The sequence below is a fragment of the Rhinolophus sinicus genome, linkage group LG12 (genome assembly GCF_036562045.2).
Source record: "Rhinolophus sinicus isolate RSC01 linkage group LG12, ASM3656204v1, whole genome shotgun sequence".
Lineage (NCBI taxonomy): Eukaryota > Metazoa > Chordata > Mammalia > Chiroptera > Rhinolophidae > Rhinolophus > Rhinolophus sinicus.
In genome coordinates this window covers 20,552,825-20,578,049 of record NC_133761.1, presented here as the reverse complement: position 1 = coordinate 20,578,049, position 25,225 = coordinate 20,552,825, and the positions used below count along the sequence as shown (strand labels likewise).

Here is a 25,225-nt window from a genome sequence, read left to right as displayed (position 1 = left end):
GAGAGACTAAAGAATCATAACTAAATATAAGCCTGAAAATTGATTTGGATCTTAATTTGGAAAAAAAAAAAAAAAGCTATAAAAGACTTTTGAGGGGAAATTGAGGGGAATGTGGATGTAGACTGGATGTTAAATGATTCCAGGTGTGGTAATGGTGTTACATTTATGTAGGAGAATGGCATTATTTTTGAAATGCGTATCAAAATATTCTGCGGTGAAATAGCTGAAGGTTGCAATGTACTTTCAAAGGTCGCCGAAAAACAATATAAAAACACATATGGCAAGATTTCAAGAATTGTTAAACCTTCATGGTACGTATATGAACATCCTATCATTTTGTCTTTGAAGCATATTTAAAAATTTTTATCGTAAAAAGTTGGAGTGATGTTGCCACGCAGCAGCCTAACTGTCTGTCTCCTCGTGCCTGCACCTAAAGAGTCTGTGAGACGGATCCTTTCAGGGACTTTGCTTCACCTTTGTGCTTGCACCTTATGTCTCCCTGTTTGGCCCCAGAAAAATGGCTGGTCAGTCAGTGACGGGTAAGATTCCCCATGGGGGTAACAACCTAAGCCAGGTGCAGCCACGTGGGGACCAACAGGAGAACCCACCGGGTTGATAGAGGTGGGCACAGCCCCCCACCTTCCCCTGGCTAAGGAGAGCTTCTGCCTTTGTGGCTGCATTCCTTCCCAAAACCTGCAGGGGAAGTGATTCAATGATGTGCTCACCATCTATTCATACGCATAAAGGTTTTGTCCCTTGGGGAAGTACTTATCCTGAGACTTACAGTTCTGCTGCCTACAGGCAAGGGTGATTGGCTTAAATCAGTTTCCTATTATAATGTATGGGATTCACAGATCTTGAGATTGACAGGCTTTATCTCCTTTACTTCCTCATCTAACTAATAAAAGCTATGCATAGGCCCAATTCAGGGCTCAGTCCTTGAGGCTGCAGTCCCTTGGCCTCGCTTGCACTCTATTCTTGGCTACTGTTTTTCTTAACCCTGCACTGCCCTCTTCGCTCCCCACAACGCTCGTCGCACAGGACGCGACAGGGGGATACTCTCTTCATTTAACATTCCCATTCAGCTACCTCTTCATTACACAGGTCTTCTTTTCAGCAAAACTCCTCAAAAGAGTAGTCTAGATTCACTCTGAAATTCTCCTATTTTTCTCAAACTTTCACCCTGTCACTTCACTGAACCATCATTTGTCAAGTTCACCAATGACTTCCACATTGCTATGTATATTAACACCCCTCACCTTAACCTGTCTATAGCTTTTGGGGTAGGTATCACTCTCTTTTCCTCCAAACTCTTTCTTCATTTAGTCTCTAGGCCATCAGTCTCTACTTGTTTTTCTCCTATGTTCCATATGCCTCTTCTCAGTCTCCTTTGCGGGCTTTTTTATCTCCCACATTTCTAAACATTGGCGAGGCCCAGGGCTTGGCTTCTTCTCAGTCTCCACTTACTCCCTTGCTTATCTCGTCCAATCTGATGGCTTTTAATAGTATCTATTTGTTGAAAATCTGTAATTTTATTCTCAGCCTGGACCTCTCCCATGAATGACAGATTGTGTATTCAGTTGGACTCCTCCTCTGTCTGGAGCTGGAGACCATGCCACAGGAGTAGCGAGTATTTCTTCTTATCCTCTCTCAGTGATATACTCAGAAGGAGGTTGGTTCTTGGAATGGCCTGAGCTCTGGCGATGCCATGAAAGCACTGGAGGAGCATAAATAAGAGGAGTCCTGTGAATGCTGAGTGGGAAGCCAAGAATCTGCCTCTGAGTTGGAGATAGTCTACAAGATTGATTCCAGGAATTAGGATCTTCCCAGGCAAAAACTGCTGTTGCATGTAACTTGAACAAATTAAGGAGTCTATAATCAAACATTTTGAAGATTTCTAACATAGATAGTCTTCAGTTCTTAAAATTGCCCTTTCCTTTCCAATTTTACTGCTCTTCCCCATGAGCTTGTATATGGGATACTAGAATTCCTTCCTATTAGACTTCTCGAACTTCAGTAGAGCATGCTGAAGCTAGGGAAACCCAAAATCTGTCATTCATACATGGAAATATCTGAAAGATCTTGTAAAATGTAAATCTGGCCATATTACCCCTTTGCTTAAAACATCATAATAGGTACCAGTCCTTAACATAGCATGCACAATTCTCCACCATTCAAACTCTGACACTCACTTGGTCCAGCCCTTATCCATATTGTACCAAGCACACTACCAAGCAATAATGACTGTTGTGTTTTCAGCGTCAGGTTTCTTGAAGATAGAGTAGGCCCTCTAATTTGGTCTGTAGGTAAAAGAATGAACTTAAGCTCTTTCATGCTAAGGGTCTCTTTATAACAATGTAAAAGTCAGGCAATGAGAATTGTGTTATCTTGGGCACAGGGCCACTTAAGTAACTTCTCTGTACCTCATCGGTCTCATCTGTAAAATGGAGACAATACTTTTCTGCATCATTATGCAGAGAAGATTGAATGTGTTAACACATGTAAATCACTTAGCATAGTGCCTGGTCATAGTAGGAACTCAATCAACTTAAATAATTTTTTAATTCTATCTCCATTTTACAGATGGGGGTCAGAGGGATTAAATATCGTGTCCAACCTGTCACAACAACTAAGTTATGAAACCATGATTCAAACCCAATGTGTTGTTTTCCCAAGTCTAGACTCTGTACTATGTGAAATATTATAGTGTTACCACTTATTGATATCAATTAATAATAAATTTATCAATTCTAATAAAATGTATCTGAAGGCTTCTGAAGAAAACAGAAAATCATGTGAAATAAGAACTATTGATCATTGTAGGGAATGTGACCTCCAAGAATTGATTAAAAAGCAAAAAAAGAAAGTGTCAGCTACACATTGACTACACCTATAGTTGAACTGGGACTCAAAAAGAGTGAGCTCAAAACAGATTTGTAGACACATTAATTTTACCTATTTGACCTATGTGATATTCTTTGCATAAGGGGCTTTTTTCTATTTGGCAAAACCCAGCTTGTTTTTACAAATATATCATCTTTGAGTAGCTGTTTTCTGTCTTTATACACACACATACACACACACGCACACATAGACACAAAATGTTATCCCTCTCTGCTACATTATGGGTGTTATTTCTCATTTTCATCTTATGGTATCATAATTAGTCTTAGGTATTTTTTTCCCCTTACAATACAGTAACGATTCTTGATGAGAAAGTATGTTTATATTTTTATCTTTGCCATCCAACTCAGTGCTCACTAAATATTTGTTCAATTTGACTGATTTAATTATTTATTGGGTGGTAGACTAGATAAACATATCCTAATAAAATAATTGATAATATTGAATTCATCTTTGCTATATCACCATCATCTAGCACAATGTGTCAAACGTTGTTGTCACTCAAACTAAATTCAGTAAGTTAATAATAAAGGAATAGATTGACTGAATGAAAACTAAATTTCAAAGGACTGAGTTTAGAGTTTCCCAAAGTTAAAATGTCAGATTGCTTAATGAGAGAACTCTGATCCATTAATAAGACAGCACTTAATTTGGAGAATGGAGGGGACATAGTCGTAAGGAAGAAAAAAAATATATAAGCAATAGATATTAAATTTTTTTAAAGTGTTCAATGTTATATCATCATTCATGCACAAAGAAAAGGCTAATTGTAACCCTAGCTAGGTCATATCACAATATTATTGAAATTTGACTCTTGTTATTACCATTTCTATGGACAACACATATAACTTGAATAAACAGTTTTGTAAAAGCCTTCGAAAATTTGGAATGAATTAAACATCATAGAAATACTTGTCCTGAAAATTAAGTTAATAAATTAAAAGAAAATTTCTTTGGCAAATTCCATAATTTTATTTTTAGTTCCTAAACCACTCTCATCTCCCCCTGAAAAAAAAAAATAAATAAAATATATATATTGTTCACAGAATGGCAATATGCTTTTAAAAATGTCATACTACTTAATTATATGTCATTATTACAACTGTGGAAAAATTCAAATAAAGTATGAATTAAAGAATACGACTACAAGATTTGGAAGATATGCAAATCTATACTTTACTTATCCTCTGTGACACTCAGTGTGAATCACTTCACCTCTCTGGCCACTGATTTCTCAAAATGGAAAGTGGAAATATTAATACCTGCCTAATAAGATTGTTGTAAGGGGTAAATGAGAAAAACCTTATAGTATCAGGCACGCTGCCCTGTACATGATAAGCACTTGACAACGTTATTTCTCTTCTCTCTCCATTATAGCTCCTTTGTCAGACTACTAAATAGCTGAAAATTCTTTAAAGATATGATTTCCATATCTAGGGCATTTGGTTTTGACTAACCAACCACTGACAAATCCCTTGATGCTCACTAAACCACAGTCATTTGCATGCCATCTGTAGTCCTGCTTGATTTTCTTTAGGCATTTCTTAGTACATTTATTTGTTTTTACTTTTATGAGAAAGGCACCGTGATATCAGTAAATAAAATATAATCAAATAAGGATGATTCAGGGGAGGGAATCAAAAAAAGAAAAATAGAACAAAAAACAAAACATGGTAGAGTCAATGATGCTATCCTTGAAATTGTACCTGAAACAGAAACCTTTAATGGCATGTTAATGTTTTCCAAGATCACATTAAGATACAGACTGCAAGGAACCTCAGTAAAATATTGTTCTCTTCATCAGTGGATCTCAACCTTTCGTCTCAAACCCATACACCTGACGGTAATAAAGAGCCCCAGTATATTCCTGATCATAGCTGACTATTGTGATCTTTTTCCCTGGGGAAGAGTGTTTGGGTTGGAGGTGGATAGCAGAAAAGTGCTGGGTTTATAGTTTTATATAACTCACTACATAGTTTTCATTTGTCCTTACTTAGAAGCAAGGAGGCAGGATGGCTTTGAAACTACCATGGAGTAAATATCAAATGAACATGTATTGGATGAATAAAGGAATTTTGCACAAGGAAGCATACAGAGCCTAGACCATACATAATCAGAGGAATTTTTCTACAAATTTTCAAAGTAGAAAATGGTATAAGCCAATTTTCCTTTGACAGATAGGGAACACTGAAATGGTGGTGAAACACTCGTATAGTGTTTTACACAGGCAAGTGATTTTAAATGGTTTTAGATACCATGGTTGAACAAGTGAGAAATTATCTTACATTATCAGGAATAACAGCCCAATATTGGAGGGGAAATAAAAGAACCAAATGTTTTCCAGAACAAACAAGACTCAGGATTTCTTTTAGAAAATAGTGATCAATTCAGTTGAGATTCCAATTTTACATCATAGGAAAAGGTCAATACTTTATGCCTGCAGAATTCTGTAGCCAAGCACACTAAAACATCAACTAGTGCAAATTCAGAAAGGTATAGTAAAATACATGAAATAAAAAGTATCCATCACCTTTTGAAACATTGTCTTTGTCGACTGATTAAAACGCATGAAAAGAAAAATGTCCCCAACACCTTGAGCATACCAATAATTGAGCCGGGATATAAAGAGCGCTATGAAGAGAGTACTTGGGTATAATGCAGAAATGTAGGAAAATGGCTTATAGTCAGACATTTAGCTTGTGACAGGGTTAATGACTCCTTTTTTTCTAAAACACCTGCTTGAAGGGCAATATTTAAAATTTTCAAATAACTTCCTAAAGCTCTGTGTTCATTTTTCTCTTTGTTTTCTCAGTAATTCACCTTGACGTTTTCTATGATCACCAAGGCTACTGTTTATATAAATAAGCACACTCTCTCAGACCTAACCCATATGTCCCTTCTTGATTCTGGATTTAACTTATGATGTGTATTTTATAACTTTATATTATTTCCATGGTAATCATTCTGGTATAATAAACAAAGGAGGGTGACTTCAGCTGCTTTATCCTGCAGTGAAGGAGCTAGATTTGAGATTGGTAAGATTGAGCTAAAGAGAAAACAGCTAGAAACTGAAATAATGATGAAAAAAATCAAATTCATTTTCTTACATGTCCTTAGTTAGGGGCTGAATACATTTACCAGGCAGAATAATCACAGTCCTGCTCTCCTGGACTCACCTTAAACCAACCCCATTAGTGCTACTGAACTTAAGGCTGATTGGCTCTTTAGTACAAGGCACTGTTACTAATTGATAGTTCTAGTCTGTTCCAATGTTCCTGTGTCTGTTTTCAAAGCCCTAGGTACATTTGAATATATCTTAGCTTAATGCATTACCAGATGTCACACCGAACCATTTATCAGAAATCACCCTCTGTACTAAGGACATACCTATTTTTGCTATGATTTTCAATATCATAAAGTTGAAATGGAAAAAAAAAAGATATATACATTATACAAAACAAATAGACCCATGGCCTTTAGATAATCACAGAACTGGAAGTAGTAATTTTAAAAATGATCTACCTCATGTGACAATGACCTTTCCTCCTAGTTTCAAAAGGCTTTTAGGTACTGCCAGTCTACTGCAACTTCAATTAAATCCTACCCTCTCCTGAGACATGACATCAAAATCTAATTCAGTTACAAGTAGTAATAACATTTAATTATCTCTTCTAGTTATCTACACTGCCAAATGATAGTATTTCCTGAGAGCCACAGATGTCACTGTTGTAAGCAAGAACCAGTTTTGGGACATGAACGGAATATCATAACCACACTAGGTTATTTAATGCTTTTATTCTTTATGCCTTACATTTGCATACAGCAAAAATTTGCTCCCAATCTAATCTGTTTGAAATAAAATAGTTAATATATTCTGCTAGGGAAAATGACTTAACATTCCTCTGCCTCAGTGTCCTTATTCAAACCCTGTAAGACCATGCCAGGCATATAGTAAACACACAGCAAATACTCGCTTTTATTATTACGTCAGGTAAAATATTTCTTTTCTGACATAGATATCTACTAGAAACCACTCACCTTCTAATTAAGTAAAAAGTATATAAAGCCAAAATTAGTTTGTGTAATGACAAGTTGAAGAATTGCATGCTTTCCAGGTTAATATTACAACATTCATTTTCCTTCAAAACACTACTTATAGCTCTAATCATTTCCCTTTTTCTCAGCCTGTTTCCCATTATGCCTAGGTTAAGTTTATTAGAAACAGATGAAAGAAGAGTATGCTTTAGGCATTTCTGAACTGCATATTCTCCACAAGATCAGGTTAAGGTCACTCAGAGATTGGAGAGAAAAGAAGTTTCTTCGGTACTTTTGTGATTCTTTCTGGTGTGAGATCCTCACTATTGCCATTGCTTCAAGGACATGACCTTGAAGCATAGATTCTGATATACAGAGGGTGTCAAAAAATGTATACACATTTTTAGAAAGGGAAACTGTATTAAAATTGCAATACTCAATATATACCAATAACAAAAGATAAATACAAATCACGTTTGACTTCTGCAATTACAAGAGGTGCTCAAAGCAGTTACCATCAGCACCCAGACATTTCTGATCACAGCAAACTACTGCTTGAGCAACGTTGACCAAAGTGTCCACTTGTGTATATATTTTTTGGCACCCTGGTATATTCCACTTTTTGCCGCATTCTCTAACTCAACTCTAAAGATGTCTGTATCCACAATATAATCCCAAAATGAACTCTGTTCCCATTATCAGGCAGATTCTGGCTTGCGGTAAGATTTATATTCAGAGCATGAGGACACATATGAGGAACAAGTGTTTTTAGGAGCCTAAAATTCAAACAGTTTTGTCCAAAGACATGTGAGACTATTAATAACACAGAGGACCAATTCAATGGACGTGAATCACTCTATGGGCAGGTCTACTCTGATTAACTTGCTTCTGATGATCACATGTTGAATTAACTTTATATTGTCTTATGCTCAGAATAAGCCCCTGTGTCATGACGAAGATGGTGGCAGACAAACAGGAGGTACCAATACTAAGATACAGTCTCCACCATCAAGGGGCCCACAACCATCAGATAACACAGCGTGTATTCACTTGTCCCCTACAGTAATCAGGTTTAGAAGCTCATCTACTAATGGAGCAGGGAGATTATAAAAGGCACTCCATAAATCCATTGTTTTATAAATCCCAAACTCATTGGTTTAAGCTCACAGTCCTTGATGCAGTTCCATTAATAGGACATGTGCACTGATTCTTCACATTCTGGATACTGTTTCTATCAGGCACATGTTTTGTCTTCCTTCAGTGTTTTGAATTTTTAACAAGCTTTTCATTTTAGATTAGTTTTAGATTTACAGAGAAGTTACGATGATAGTACGGAGCGTGCCCATATATGTTATACCTCATTTCTCCTATTAACATTCATTTTTAAAGTAAATAATAAGTAACAAGCAGCATATATCATCTAAAAAGTCATAAAGGTGAGAAAATATGTAGATGTACAATGTAGAGTTATCGTCTGTTATCATTTGAGTTATGATTAAAGTAAGATGTTATTACTTGTCCAAGGTTAGATAAAAAATTAATGACATATAAAATTAGAAATAGAAGTAGATTTATCAAATGGAATATTTTGAGGATGCATGAATTAATGTCTTTAAAATGACTTCAAAATGTGTGGACTCCTGCCTGAAAACAAATCATTACTAATATTTAATTTGCTAATCTACTTTCCAAAACATGTTCTTTCATTAGCTCCTTGTTTATATACAACATGACCTGGCTTGGTTCCTGGTATATTTGGAGGCTGAGTGAAGACACACAAGTTTTTTTCTTGATTTAGGCATATGACAATGGAAATAAATGCCAGTGTTTTTTGCAATTCAAACTTCACAAAAGGAAATCAGGTGCTTATTTCTTGACCAAAAACAGGACAGTGTTTCCTTCTTTTTTAAAGGAGGGCACAGCTCATGGTGACCCATGCAGGGATTGAACCAGCAACCTTAGTGTTATTAGCACCATGCTCTAACCAACTGAGCTAATCAGCCATCCTAGGACAGTGTTTCTTATTTTCAAAGAAATCAGCCTTCTTAAACGTATATGTTGTTGCAGTTTTTCTTTTGGACATTTGGTTTCCACTTATAAAGATAAGCAGACATGTTCATTTCCTTAGAAACATGGCTGTCCAGGACAATCATTTAACTATAAAAAATATCTTTTCTAAAATATCATTTTACTTGTTATTTTTTCTTTTCCTAAGTATAAAACTAATAATAGATGTGTATTTGTATTTCCTAAGTATAAAACATAATGATAGATGTGTATTTGTTTAAAGGTAAAACTTATCTTGATCACTAAGTAGTAAATGAGATTATATGTGTGAAGGGCTTAAGTGCTGATAGCCCATTAAATTTTTTTTATCTTTACCTTCTCTCTTTTTCTCTTTCCTCTCCTGCTGGTTTGTGAAAATCACTTCTTGCAGCTATCAGTCATTGTGGCTCTTAGGAAAATTGAATATATGGCGGACAGAGTTGCAGGCATATGGGAAAGGGACAAAGATTGTTGCACAAGTGTCATGTGTTGAGCCATGCCTTAGGTGCTTTACATGTCTTTCATTGCTTAGAACTACCATGTTTCCCCAAAAATAAGACCTACCCCGAATATAAGCCCCCATTAAAATTGTCAGCCAGATTGAAACATTTAGTATATTATGATGATGTTCCAGATGAAGATGACATGAATGTATTTGAATAAATGTAGATTGTTGTACATGAAAAAATAAGACATCCCCTGAAAATACGCACTAATGCGTCTTTTGGAGAAAAAATTAATATAAGACCCTGACTTATTTTCGGGTGAACACGGTATAAGCTAGCTTGCATCATGATTGTGATTATTCACATTTTACATTTGAGAAACCTTGCCAGGAAAGAGATCTGAACAACTTTCCAAAGGTCACATACCTTAGGAAAAGCTGGAGTATAAATACGAACTATGCACCTGTAATGGAGGCCACTACCTGGGGAGAAGAATCCCTGATTCTGAATGGGTGGTATCCTCTTGATTTCCATCAAGATTCGCTCCTGACTCTACAAATTTTCCTGTACTTAAGTAACCCCAAGTATATGGGTCAGGGTTGAAGACGTTCCTCTGATTAAGATAGAGGACAGCATAGGAGTTGTCTGAAGCCATGTATCAACTACAATTACAGCCAGGTTTCCTCCTGACTTTTTGAAGTCTTAAGTCAAAGACAGAGGTAAGCTACTGTGAACCAAACAGACGCCTGGGACTCAGAACATCGTGACAATCATGGTTTTGCCCCTAAGTTTGTGTGCAGCCTTGAGCTTTTTAGACATTTTGTGTCTCCACTGATAGTTATGCTAAATCTACAATTCACAACATTGGTGGACTTTTGTAATGAGACACTGCATGATATAATCCTTTTTAGATTGTGAAGGCCATAATATGTTATTATTATATTGTAATATGTGTTCAAATATCACCTTAAATCACAAAAGCAGAGGTCACTCAGGAAATTACTTAAATGAAAATGTCTCTTATTACTCATCTAACATTCAGAATTAAGATAATGTTAGTTCAATTCTACCAACAGACACTGACCAACTTATACACTAAACTTAGACTCAAAATTAAGCACACATAAACAAAAAGGTAAGTTTCTAAAATTAGCTTTATCAGTTAGTTTCTATACTGTCAGACACCTTCATATATAACCTATGCAGACATAAGTCATTTTAGTAATGCTGGTATTAGTTTTATACTTGACACAAAATTTAAAACCTCACCTATGGTTTGTCTGGGAATGTGTCCAGCGTTTGCAACCTTATGCCAGAGAAAGACCATGTAGATTCCAGATAATTGAAACACAGGCAAACTTTTGGAATGCAACCTACTTATAATTTTGCCATTATAACAGAAGTTTTCTATGAAGTTGGCAAAGCCAAGGACTAAACAATGGTTTATGAGCAAGTATGGAATAGAGACATGGCATGAGAGATACATGAAATGAAGTGTGTAAGAAATCAAAGAAGATATAAAAAGTGCCCATATAAACTGGCATTACTGAAATTGGGTCTGTTCATATGACTAGTTATAAAACATGTGCATTTTATGTGACTAATGATTGTGAACTTGGAAAAGTTAACAAAATAGAAAATATATTTTCAGGGGGGCGAAGAACAATTAAGTTCGCAAACTTGCCACAGTGTAAGTGCACAGCGGAAAGTTCGTGAACTTAATTGTCCAACCTTTCGTATGTATATACTTTGTGTGTGTGTGTATGTGTGTATTCCATATACATATATATATATGGAATATATATATATCCCTAATATATATCCCTAATATATATCCTATATATATATACGGAACTAGAAATCCGGAAAGAAACATTTGTTTTAAATCATAGGCAAAGCAGTGAAGAAAATTTAAAAGATAATTAGAGAAGCAAAATTTTTAAAATGTCAGTTTTTTTAAAGGATAGTTTTTCCCATCTTGCAACTTAAATGTATACTTACAGTAGAATTTATTAAGATCAATAGACTTAACTGTAAATTTCAATAAGCTTAAAAGAAAGCACAGCTAATTTGAAATGGGGGGATAATTCCCATGGCAATAACTTTGCTTTCTAAATGTGCCCCCAGGGTGATTTTATTTCATCCTTCCCATTAAAGATTTAGGTATGGATAAACTTATTCTCAAAAAAAAAAACCAAAAAAAAACCACGTACTTTAATAAAACAAAAATAACTTGAAGTTACTTTTTTTGCAAAGTCAGATTTTTATAAATCTACTTATTAAAATTTATTGTAAACCTTAAAAATATACATGCAACAATTTTTTCCCTGACTGTGTAATAGCCTGGTATGTATTTGGTACTTTGAGAAACAATATTAATTAATTCTGAATGACTTGGAGTCCTTTCAGATTCACATTTCCTTACAGCTTTTTGAGATAAAATCATTTGTGGGAAAACACTGGGTTTTGGAATGAGAAAGACGATACAAAACCATGTTTCTGTCACTTACAACTTTGATGATCATGGACAAGTTATTTATCTGTAAGACTCAGGTTCTTCTGATGAAAAAGTAGGGGAATAATAATAACAGGATTATAGTAAGGATTAAGTGACATAACAATATATGAAAGAGTAGAAACTCATAAATGTTAGTGTTTTATGAAATGAAATTCATTCCCTACTACAATTGGTTTTATAAACTAGATTGATGGCCTGCATAGACAACAGGTTATCCTCAAAATAATAAGAGTTATAATAACATCTCAATTCTGAATTCTTCCTACATTCCAGCGATAGTACTTGTAGGTATCTCATCGGCATGTAATCTTCATAACAAACTCATAACAATGAATTGGTGTTGCTGTTGTAATCACTTTGCAGATGAGAAAAATGAAGTTTAGAAAAGTGTATTAACCTAATAGCCAATGATGAGGATGTAAACTCAGGCACTCTGAAGCCCTCACTTGGACTATTCCCAAGGTTCTCAATAACTGGCCTTTGAAAATATTGACGCCAAACAAAAATGCAAACAGGACAATTTAGGTAAGGAAGGGAATTCCAAATCTGGCAACAGCAGGGGAAAAGAAACAAACACCAAAAAAAGCAAAACACACAAAAAAACCCAAAACACAAAACAGGAGGACTGCATCCTACATAGCTTCTTGGAAAAGATGTTTTGAGAGTGTCACTGATCATCACCTCCCAGCTTCAAGCTTCTGTGGTTGCTTGTGCCATTTCTATAAAAGCTTGGGGTTTTGAAAAGAAATTTCATCTGTTATATAACAACTTGTCCATTATATAACCCATATGGGCTGTGAAAACAATCTCATCACTATAAAAGCCTTCAGACCCACATTAACCTGGAAGATCATTCTTTTCATTGATTTGGGGATCCACAGGAAGTGGACGATATACTGAATAAGGCACAGAAGGTATCCTCTTCATTCTCAGTTTCTTCTGAGGTCTCCATAGCAAAGAACAAGTTCTTGAACCACAGATCAAGTCTCTACCAATTTGCCTGATTTTGTAGCATACTTGTATTATAATTTACACAAATTTGTGGCCCACAATTAAATTTACTAACTGTAACTTATATGCTTTTGAGAGTTTTAATAGCTTTATGAAATAATTATAAAATGGCTATGTGCATCTTGTTTTATCATAAAAGTAAGTATTAATAACTACTGAATGGCTAATAACCTGAGGAAATTCTTGCCTCCTTATTCCCTAATTTAAATAGGGAATGACTTAAGTCTTAATAAAACAAAGTCTCTTATTTTCCTCTACAGAATTTTTTGTTCCTTTTTATTACTCAAATCATTTATTTCCAAGGATTGAGGTGGTGGCTCCAGACTTTCAATATTTCAGTTATTGCTATTCCTTATCTTACGACCTCCAATGAATTGCTATCTGAATTACTCTTAAATAATATATTAATTATAGAGATTGTACATACTTACTCGATACACACCTCGTTTGCCCTTGAGTTATCTATTATTTATTTGACACATTTTTCCTGACCATCTTTCATTCATGTTAATTCTATGTTATAAACTACTGTCAAAATTTCAGTCAGAAGTCATGGAGAATCATCTGTCAATAAAATATAATAATGTGATTTTCTGTAAGCTCTCTGAATGTGACCCTATCTATCTATCTATCTATCTATCTATCTATCTATCTATCTATCTATTCATTCCTTATTCCCATCATCTGAAAACAAATTTAGAAGCATGGTGGCTTGAATGGAGAAGTTGAGAAGTTAATTGAGATACACCAGATTGCCAAGTGGAAAACAAAATTGAAATAACTAATATGAAACAAATGAAGAAATTCAACATATTATAAAAAACGAAGGGTGTATAACCATGCAACTCCATGAACAGTGACTACACATACAAGCAAATGAAAGCAGCTGACCACGTACCCACACACCTTGGCAGAGGTGCACTCCACACTCGTCGGCCACCACCAAGACATATGATTTCTGATGTCCCTTCTAGTCGATAACCTGATGAGCATGAGAAGGTCAGAGTGTCACCAACCCCAAAGCTGAACCCAATTCGGTTACCATATTGAGGAATTCCAGGGTCTTCACAAGGTTCAAGATTATATTCTGTAAATTAGGCAGAGAAGGAGACAACAGATATGATAGTAGCCATTTTTAAGGTATATTCCTATTGTTTGCAAACCGAATGCTTTTAGGGCCTAGTCATACATTTAAAAAGTAACTGTACGTATAATTATGGGAACATGTAAGTGGCACATATGGTGTTCTTCTTTTGTAAAAGATCTAATAACTTAATGAATAATTTTGTGGGAAATTCAATATAGACCAGAAAATGTCACCTTCTGAGTGACAAACTGAAAATATAGCTACCATATTTTGCCTTGTATAATGCACACCCATGTTTTTGGCCCAAACTTTCAGAGGAAAAAAATCTTTCATTTTAATTTCTTAATTCAAATTTTTATTTGCTTACATTTAGGTACTTGTTTTTTATATTACAAAGGAATTTTAGCATTTTTTTTTAATACTTTATGGTACAAGAAATTTTACGTAACAAATAATTACAAAACACAGAACAGATACAAGGTACAAGAAATCTGATGTGCCAGTAACAAATTTACAATATTTCTGCATCATAGAAGACCAAGAACTTCTTACTGTTGCAAGTTTGTTGTAAGTTCAACAAAACCAATAATATAATATTCTAGGTTATTTTGCATATGGATATCATTACTGATTTCTAGAGTTATACTCATAACTCATAAGCATAAATAAAGGAATTAAAAACATTTATATAGACACAGAATTAATACTATCCATGTGTAATGCACATCCTTGTGTTTCCCTCACAAATTTAGGCAAAAAAGTGTGCACTATGTATGGCAAAGTATGATATTTATCTCATATTCTTTCTTCTGAATTAGAAACATTTCCATTTTATACATTTTTGACTTATAATAATGGTGTAATAGATGCATATTTTCAAACACAAAATAACATTTGTAATGAAATAATTTGTACTTTTGAAATGCATTTTACTTAATGGTGTTAGCCTAAATGACAAAGGCTCTTATGCCTCTGGCATATAAAAAATTCACTTAGTCCATATTCTGAAAAACACCTGACTTCAGATGCAAGAGTTTCTGTAAGACTGAAGTGCCCACACATTGAAAAATTTCATATTACAGATATATTAATGAGAAAACTTCCTGAAGCAATGAATGAACATCATGAAAATGAACAGCTAAACACTCTTTAGAGTATGAGAAAGTAAAGTTAATTGAATAACATTATAGTTCATATACCATCCTAAGAAATGTAGCTGATCTAAAAATATTACAGAGAACTTACAATATAATTGCAATGAAGAACAAAAGGAATTGTTTCATGTTGATGAGTATTATTACGTTTAAAACTTTTATTTGGGCATACTTTTAACATTCTAGGTTAAAACTGTTTATGCTTGTTTGCTATTCATTATGGAATGCTTAAATTATATAGTAAGACAAGTATTTATTTGCAAATACTAGAATAATAAGTGAAGAACAAGGTTAGCATTTGTATGATTTATATATATATACACTTACATTACAATTTTAAAGTTAGCAAGTTGGCATAAGATTTACTTATTGTTATGCTAAGAAACAATTCATTTTCTTACTATTTTATTTAACTGGAAAGTAAAAATCTAATTGACAGAAATATTTTTAATTTGCTTTGATCATATAAATTTTGTTTTCTGAAATTCAAATCATAATTTTGCCTATAAATGAGGTTACTCTAGGGTAAAAGGATAACCACATTAATTTATTTCTAGATCATCTAGTTTCAAATGAATAAGTTTATCTGAATCTTGGCTTGTAAACTGTGTCTTTTGCAAGATACATAAAACTAGAATATCACTGGTTTAATTTATATTTTGTTTTTAAGTTTAATAGAAACTTCAACATATATATTTGAATTTCCATTTTAAGTTCACTAGGCATTTTAGCCAGGTTTGTCCTCTTTTAGAATTCTGCAGGAGTGCAAGTTAAAAAAAAAAAAAAAAAGTAATAATGTACTTTTACATTTCTAATTTTTAGGAAATTAATTGATTTATTCTAGGTATTTCAAACTTTCTTAAAATTTGTTAACAGCTATTTCTTTGCTGTTTTTTTCCCTTCTTCTTCTGTTTTTCTTTCTCTGTTTTGTCATATACAAATTATTGTCATGCTTTTTAAAATCTGTTTTTCTGTTGTTGCTGTTACCCAAAGAACTTTTTTTGTCTATTTTCTTACCAGAAAATGTAATATTGAATCCTTCATATGATATTGAAAAATCTGAAATGAAGCGCAACTGAGCCCTGAAATTTCCATAGAGACCAGCATTGATTGTTGAAGGAAGTTCTGAACCAGTCAGGCGTGCCAGTGGCTGGGTAAAACTACCATTCTCTGTGATCAGTAAGTAGTCATGGTGGTCTTCCAAATGAAAAGTGTGAAAGTTGAATTGCACACCTATTAAGAAAAAGAGGAAAATGAGACTTACAAAGTATATCAGTAAAACACATAATATGAAACTAACAAAAACCAGGACCCTCCTTGTAATTGATTTCTCTGAAAATGAAAGGCACTGCTATAAAATACTTCAAATGTATAGTATAATACTATCTTTCTGTTTAAAACTTTTTTCCCCTCCAACGTCCTTATAAGAGATATAGTGAGTCATGTCTTGAAAACTACTTGCAAATAAAATTGAAAAATTAATGCCTGAAAAGAAATCTTTAGTTTTCTGAAAATTTCAAGGAAAATTTATATTCTTTATTTATAATAGAAGTACAACTTTCTGGCAAACATTTTACATACGTCCTTCAATTCTTTCTGCAATCCCCCAAACAACATAGCACCCAACTTACAAAAATGCTTAATTCTACTTTAGAAGAGAAATAAAAAGCATGCATAGAGAGGAACTATTTGTTAAATGAGTACAATGACTCTCCTTTTGTTTTTCACACACTTCAACCTGTGCATATCATATACTGAAAAATGCATACATAAGTTTTCAACTCATTGACTTTTCACAAACTGAACACACGTTTGTAAACAGCACTTGAATCATTAGACACAGTACTAATACTCAGAGCCCCCTTCATTCAACTTTGCTGTCATTTCACTTTGTCAAAATGACCACTCACTATCTAACAGCATAGATCAGTTTTACTACATTACATAAATGTTTCTGTAGCTTATACAATGGATTCACATAAAATGCACTCTGAATTCTTTTACTTGACATTTTGTACATGCAATTCATTTCTATTCTTGTGTGTAGTTTGTGGGTTGTTTAGTTTTAATGATGTATTATAGTACAACATTTCATTCTGTGAATATACCATATTCAATTATCTGTTCAACAGTTGATGGTCAACATTTACATTTTAGCACAAATGTAGATGGTGCTGCCAAGAACCTTCAAGTATGTCTTTTGAAGAACATATGTGCTTATTTCTGTTGTGTAAGTTGCTGTATCATGATACTGTGTTACAAAATGATTGTGCCATTGTACACTTCCATTGCCAAATCTGGCTGCTCTATATCCTCACCAAAACTTGAGAATATTTGACTTTTTCTTTTGTTCAATTCTGGTGAGTGTGGTGTGGCATTGCATTGTAATCTCATGTGAGTTTTTAATGACGTTGTCTAGAATATGTGTAAAAGACTAACAATCACACACACGCACGCACACACCATACTATGTGTAAGGTCCCCAGTGAAATACATAATTACTACTGTATTCATCTTTCCCTTGCGTGCTTTATCTTTTTAAATGAAATGTTTTTTAAAAAATCACAAACATCTCTATATAAAATCCCAAAACTCCAGAGTATCATGAGTGACATTTTCAAATATTATTCATCTACATTTTAGTTCCAAATGCTAGCTATTCTTGGAGTCTTTATTGTTTCTTAAAAAAAAAAAACACACAAAGTGATATAAAATGAGACCAAAACAAATATACTGAAAACACGAGCAATGATAAAACAATGTTATTTTTGCATAACGGACCAGAAATTTTAATTTGGAAAATATTGGAAATGTACGATGACACTATTTTTCAAATTATTTTTCAAAATGGAACAATTTTCTTCTCTCCTCAGTGCACAAGACTGGAAGAGTGCTTTTGGAAGAAGTTCAGAAATTGAGTTTGTCTTCAAATGTTCAATTGGCACCGCCAGATATAAAAGTGGCAACTGACACCGTCAGATATAAATGCGAATGGGGTGTTGATATGGCAAGGAGTAAATGATTTGCCATCTAGATTAACTGTTATTTAAACTTACAAAATAACAAAATAGCAGAAATTAAGATAAGTCGATTTGATTTCTTTTATAGAGTAAAACTAAGAATACATGCTTTAGAATATTAATATCCCTGGATATCAATAAGCAGGAACACAATCCAGAGAAAGGTGATTAAAATGATGATGATGATGATGATGGAAATATTTTACTATAAAGACTGAAGGAACTGGAAGTGTTTAGTCTGGAAAGAAAAGGCTGTGATAACAGTTTTGGGGTAGCAGTCATGAAAAACATGGTGGCCACAGAACAGTCATCGGTAGTTTTAAGAAACTTTTGGTTGGAGCAGGGATTATGGCTTACTTATTTAATTAATTTATTTTTTAACTCCAGAAGCAGAACAGGGGTAACAGTAACAGAATAATTGTCAAACAATGAAAACTACAAAAATTGAACAACTTTTCCCTAAAACTAAGTTTCCCATCAATGAAAATATCAATATCAGTCCAGGTCGTCGTGTTTCTTAAACTCTGTAGAAACTGCTAAACTGGATGAGAGTTTAGACTATATTACCTTGACTATTTCTGTCAGCTTTAAGAGATTCACCTTGACATAACTTTGACTGCATTTTGGGATACTCTTATTTCCAACAAGTTTTGTTGGCTCTTAAAAGATAGGCATCTAAATCTGCATTTCCTGCCATGTAAATACTGATTTAATTAACACTTGCAACCTGTGAAGATGCAAAACCTTAAGTGTTAATTAAATCTCTATTTACATAGCAAGCAGTATGTAGCCCTCCATTTTCTTGTATAATACAAGGAATCCTATTTTAAACTCCACTAATTCACTGTGCATGGGAATAATAGGACGCTTCAGTTAACTTTCAGCAGAGTCTTGTATTATGGAGAACAACAAAACCACAATTTATAAAGTCTTCCACCTTGTTCTTGTTGTTCAATACCAGATTACTCATTTTCACAACACATTTTTCTTAGAATATTTAATTTCATTATATAAATCCTTATATAATCCTCACTCTCAATAAAATAATGTGTAATTTTATAGCAAATATCATTTGTGAAAACAAAGTGAATTTGAATGTATTAAAAGTAAGCTTTAATTTTTAAAATTGTAACAGCATCTTCTCATTGTTAGAATTTAGGATTTTCTATAGTAAAATCAGCAATATAATAGTAAAAACCCGTAAGAACAGTATAACAACAGACTAAAAGAAAAACTACTTCTCCAAAGCATTTTTTTAGGTGTATAAATTAACTCTTTAAAATAAAGAAAATAGCACATGCAGATTCTCTGGTAAATAATTTTAATCCATTTTTGCTTTTTATATATTAGGATGGCCATTTTCCCATTGTTAAGCAACTTCCTTAACCACTTACATTGCTAATTTACTAGTTTGGTTGCATCGAATGAATGAACAATATTTAGAACCACAGGGCCTTTCACTTATTTGTTCAAAGGATGTTTCTGAACATCTACCATATGCACAGTGTAATCTTACGCTCCTGTTCAATTATGTGAGCTATATCTGTAGTTCTGATAGAAAGTTTGAGTCACAAATACTCTTAGGATGGTTATACATTTATATGGGTAATACAATTATAGTAAGTAAGCATAAACATTGTAAAAAAACAAGTGTATACAGACACGTAATTTTTGTTTTACAATTGGCTTAGCACTTCAAACCCTCTTCATATTTTTGATACAAACTTGGAACTGTTGAAATCAACCTCTGAACACAAAAACGATCCTATCTGAGATTTTGTTGATAAGAAAATTCCAAATAACATTAGTTTAGCATAGAAAAAGAAAATAAATCTCTCTTATGACCATTCTGGTAAAAACATGAGCATATTATAATATTATAGAAAAGTAAATACAATCCTCTATTGCAGTTACTCAAATTGATTTTGTTGTAGAATATTTTACAACTGATCTGTTTTTGCTCATGAAAAATCACATTATAAAGAATAATACAATAAAAACAGATGCAATAAAAATTCAGAAGATCACCCAATTATCATTGTATGATATCATTGTATGAGGTAAGTTACCTTTTCCATGGGTTACATCAACAGTCCATGTACAATTCAAAGAATTTGGATAGAATTCTGGGTAACCTGGTGATAAAATTGTTCCACTAGGCCCTCTAACATCTCCTCCACATAATGCTGAAAATACAAAGAAAGACAATCAAATTACCAGTTATAGAGAGGCAGAAGCTGAACAAACCACTTCTCTCCTCTCAGGAAATAGAACGAATCTCATTTTGTTATCTTTAATTACTTCCTGTTTATAACAGCAGTGTAAAGACCTTCTGCAATATCAGGAAATCTTTCCATCCATTTCAGCAGTAGAGAAGGGAAAGGTATGTAATAGCCTCTGAGTATTACTACTGGCCCCAAGAGAATGCAGATGGACTTTCCACATTTGAATTTGAAGCACATATTTATACATTTCTAATTTCTAAGAATAAACTGGTCATAAATTTGCATAAACTGGTGGTAAATTAAACATGAGTAATTAATTGTTTAGCAGCCCCTCTTTTATTATGCTTAAAGACACTAAATTGCTAATTATACAAAACTATTTCTTTCCAATTCCTAAAGGGATATTTGCCATTCTTCGTAGAATTCCTTTTAAAACAGTGAAGTAAACTAAAAATTTGGAAGGTTGTTTCTGTGTTTCTGCATTTCTCTGGGAAATATCATGAACAAAAAGGTACAGATTTTTTTGAGCAGGTACAGATTTTTAAGTAGATACTCCAGGATAAATAAGTGTTTATTAAGTGAGGTCAAAGAAATTAAAATTTGATTCAATGTTCATTTATTTGAGAACAGATCACAATCAAATCCATTTACAATGTCTTCTACCACATTTAAGAACTATCAGTGATTATGGTATACTGGATAATTTTATCAGTATTAAAAATTAAAGGAAACAAAGATATAGCCAAGTAAGAGTGGGTATTCTAGTGCAAGCAGAGGTGTTGACTCTTAATTCCATTCCACTTGCAGGTGACAACTCTCATGGCCATGGCTCTGATCCTTGATCAGCTTCCCTGGGACAACAGAAAAGTGAATTTTCACTTTACTCTCTTCCCTGATTTCTTCCAGGTAGCATTGCTAGAAAGAGAAAAGTTGAGGTAATCTGGTATTGAGTTTCCTAAATAGTGTTGAATCTAACTGAACTATTTCTGACTAGGTTAAAGGATCTTTGGTCAATAGAAAAACAAGATTAATTTAGAAAGAATCTATTTTTACTCAGAAACTTAAGTAAATAGAAAACATAATTGAAGTCCAAGCACGCTTTCCATACAACATAACTGACAACCAAAAAGGGTAATGTCCTGTTTTTCAGTCACGCACTCCAAGTAGTACAGAGTATCCATAAGTTATTTAAAGACTAAATGTACTTTTTATGCAAAATTCTTAAAATAAATATGCAGCATTACTGAGGGAAGAATAAAGACTCTATCATTATACTTTGATTTTAAATAATGTTAGTACTTTACTATTGTGGAGAGCGTGGGCAGGAGGCAGTGTAGCGGTGGACTTGGGCACAGGACTTCAATTGAGGCTGCCAGAGTCTGAATCCTGACTGCCACTAACTAGTGGGGTGACACTGGGCAAGGTACTTAATCTTTGTTTGCCTTAGTTTTCTCATCTGTAAGTGGTGATCATAACAGCACTTACCTCATAGAGTTATTTTGCAGATAAAGTGAGTTAATATATGTAAAGCACTTGTATCAGTACTAGCACATGGTAAATCCTCAATAAGTGGTAGCTATCATTATTTTTACCATCAACCCTCATTATCTAGTTTGTTTTGTGAATCAGCTAATCATGGGCTGTGAAGACACCGCAAGAACTCTGTAAGAGTGAAGCATGCTGTACCTTGAATATCTAGGCAATCTAGGTCAATTGAGGTTACTTTCTTGGATCAGGAAAATAAATTCTGCTTATTCACTTTTCCTCCCTTTCATTCAGGAAATTTAGATTAGTTGCCTCTGGAGAAAAAGTTTAAATTGTAGGAAAGACCTAAACAAATCAGTTTACTAGGTGATAATGATCGTTCAATTCAGTTCAAGTCATGGAAAAATTAAGTAGCTGCTTTATACAAAGCTCAGGCATTAAAAAATAAGTAAATAAATGAATATAATTCATTCCTTGTACAGTTATTCTCAGAATGAATTGGGAATACAAAAGGGGAGGACAGATCAAGATGGAGGTTCAAAGCAACATGATCTGATCTTTCAAAAAAAGATGACTTGCAAGAATGCAGAAAGGAGGAAAAACTGGGAAGGATGGAGTGTACATGGTTAAAGATCATGGATTCCATGATTAGTAATTTGAAATTTCATCACTACATAACATAAGCCAATCAGGTATTTTTGACATGAGGTATAACATGAAATAACCTTGGTGTGAAGGATGGAGATGGGACTGAAAAAGTTGGGGACCAAATTTAAGTTTAATTGTAGTTGTACTGACAAGAGATGATGAGGGTCTGCATTGCTTCTGGTAAAACTAGATATTCATATTCACTTTTATTATTAATAAAGTTTAAACATGTTGGTATGCTGAGGCATTATTTTTATTCTCCTGCAACTTCTGATAACATTGCCTTTCTATCTTGGTGAATTTACTTATGCCAACCATGTGGCTTTACCAGGGCCTGGCAAGCACAGTGTCTTTATACCACTATAATTTGTCTCAATATCGGGATGGACACATGACCTGGACAAATCAAATCATAATGGACTCTTCTCTTTTACTACGGTAACTGGTCCAAGTATGGACCAATCAGAGACCTTTCCTGGGATTTTTCTAATTGGAGGAACAAGGAAACACTCTCATTCTTCTCTGATCATAATAACTTGAGGCTATTCATTTCCATCTTCCTGAAAGGGTAGTCTCCACTGCCAATCTCCTAGGTGGAAAAAGACTGACTGCAATTGAAGAGAATTATGTCAATGCACAGAGAAAAGTCTAGGTAGAAAATGGAGAGCTCCCTGAAAAGATTTGAATTCATGATTAGAATTATTTATGGGAAGTACACCACCTCTGCCTTTTCTAAGATTTGAGTAGTTGAACAACAAATTCTACTTTTATGTTTCAAAACTAGTTAGAATTGGGTTTCTGTCACTTACAATCACAAGAACGCTGTTTATTATAAATGGTACTATACCAAGTCCAGGGGAAATGTGCTGATGATTCTTTTCATACCTCGTTATAAAAACAAATTGGACTAAAGCTTTACTAAAAAATGATAGCACTAACAGTAGTGGAAAATGTAATAATTAAATGAACAATGTGATCTTCCATTTAGAAATTTAAAAAAAAGTGCAGAAGTTGGAAATAGTGTTACAAATAAAAATTAAATCCCAGTACTAAATAATGCATAAATTTGCATTGTGTGTCCTTTTTGATATAGCACATATGAATGCACTTTCCAATCTTAGGGAAGCAGTTTCTTGTACTGCATTTTCATGTCTTTTCTGAAAAATGAAGCATTTCTGACTTATTCGCCATAGAAACAAAGAAGTGACAAAGGACACTGGTATATTATTCATCATAACCAGGACCTTGCCACCACAGGGAAGTCTGGGTGTGCTACCACTGTGCTGTGTAGCTAGGTAGAATTTGAATTGGCACATGTTGCCTTCCCAGACAGGAGCTCTAACCCTTCAGTACATTCATCTGATACCAGTTTGACATTTTCAATGCTATTTTGTCAAAGAGTCCAAGCACACAACATGCACTTAAAATAATTACCGCAGCACATTTAAAAAATACATATAGTATCTTTAGGCATGGGCTAAGTTTGGTTGATTATCAATATTCATTCTATATTGATTTATTTTGGGTTTATAAATCAGTTTATTTTGCATATATTAAATGAATGTTTACCATCACAGGTTGGGAGTGGATGACTCCACCAGTGGTTTTTTTCACATAGAAGGGGCTCTTCATGGCTCAGCCTGTATCCTGGATCACAGCTAAATGAAACAGTAGATCCGATGGAGAAATCATGACCATAGCGGCGGCCATGTACAGGGATGCCAGGGTCCAAGCAAGAATAGGTGTTCACTGTAACACCTGGGAAACAAAAGGAATATGGGAATCAGATTTGCTTGAAATGGGAATCAGATTTGTTGAAATTAATTTCTATCTTGAAACAATTGTGAATTATGATTTTCACAAATAAATTAATGTATCCATCGCTGTATTTTAAAACCCAGAAATTTATTTACAAAGTGTTTGAACATTTTAAGCAATTTTTATATTTGAACTTCATCATTTTGATAAAAAAATTATATATATATATATATATATATATATATATATATATATATATATAAGAGTAGAGGCATTTTTACATATAAGAAAGTATGAACACCAGTACTTTTCTAAGTAAAACAGTGCAAGTCCTCTGGTGGCTACTTGTGGGAATTTACAATAGCCTCAAAGCTTCCCTGAGATTTATAATTCCTAACTGAGAGCACACCACAACGATGCTTTTCCCTTAATAAGATATGGTTTCCTAACTTTAGCCTTATTGACTTTTTGGGTGGAATAATTCTTTGCTGTTGGGGCTGTCCTATTCATTGTAGTATGTTTAGCAGCATCCCTGGCTGCTAGAATGCCAACGGCACTCCTGTAGTCATGGCAATCAAAAATGTCTCCGATATTGGCAAATGTTCCCTGGGGTGAAAATATATCCCCATTTGAGAATTGGAGTAAGGTAAAATAAATAATTCTTATCCTTTGTAAAAGGGAGATTTAAACAATGACTAACTACTGTTTTTATAATCCAAAAAATAATAATTAGCATTTTCAAAAATTATATATCATATTAAATTACATGAGAAAATATTTATTTGTATAAGCTACCCAATTTTAAAATGAAGCCCAACAAAATGATAAAAGAAGTTCTATTTTAAAGAGATAAATTGTACATTTTAGGTATATTTATGAACCATATCC

General features: G+C 33.8%; 1 protein-coding gene across 6 annotated transcripts in view; it reads right to left on the bottom strand.

Annotated features, from left to right (window-relative positions):
- The window catches only part of CSMD3 (CUB and Sushi multiple domains 3), a 1,090,811-nt gene that overhangs the window by 354,085 nt on the left and 711,501 nt on the right, over nucleotides 1-25,225 (bottom strand). For all 6 annotated transcript variants that reach the window (XM_074316364.1, XM_074316366.1, XM_074316365.1 and 3 more), the window contains 4 exons: nucleotides 24,149-24,337; nucleotides 20,291-20,407; nucleotides 16,219-16,434; nucleotides 13,859-14,047 (listed from right to left, as the gene is read on the bottom strand). In XM_074316364.1, the coding sequence (XP_074172465.1) occupies nucleotides 13,859-14,047; nucleotides 16,219-16,434; nucleotides 20,291-20,407; nucleotides 24,149-24,337 (711 nt within the window). The remainder of the gene's footprint in view (nucleotides 1-13,858; nucleotides 14,048-16,218; nucleotides 16,435-20,290; nucleotides 20,408-24,148; nucleotides 24,338-25,225) is intronic.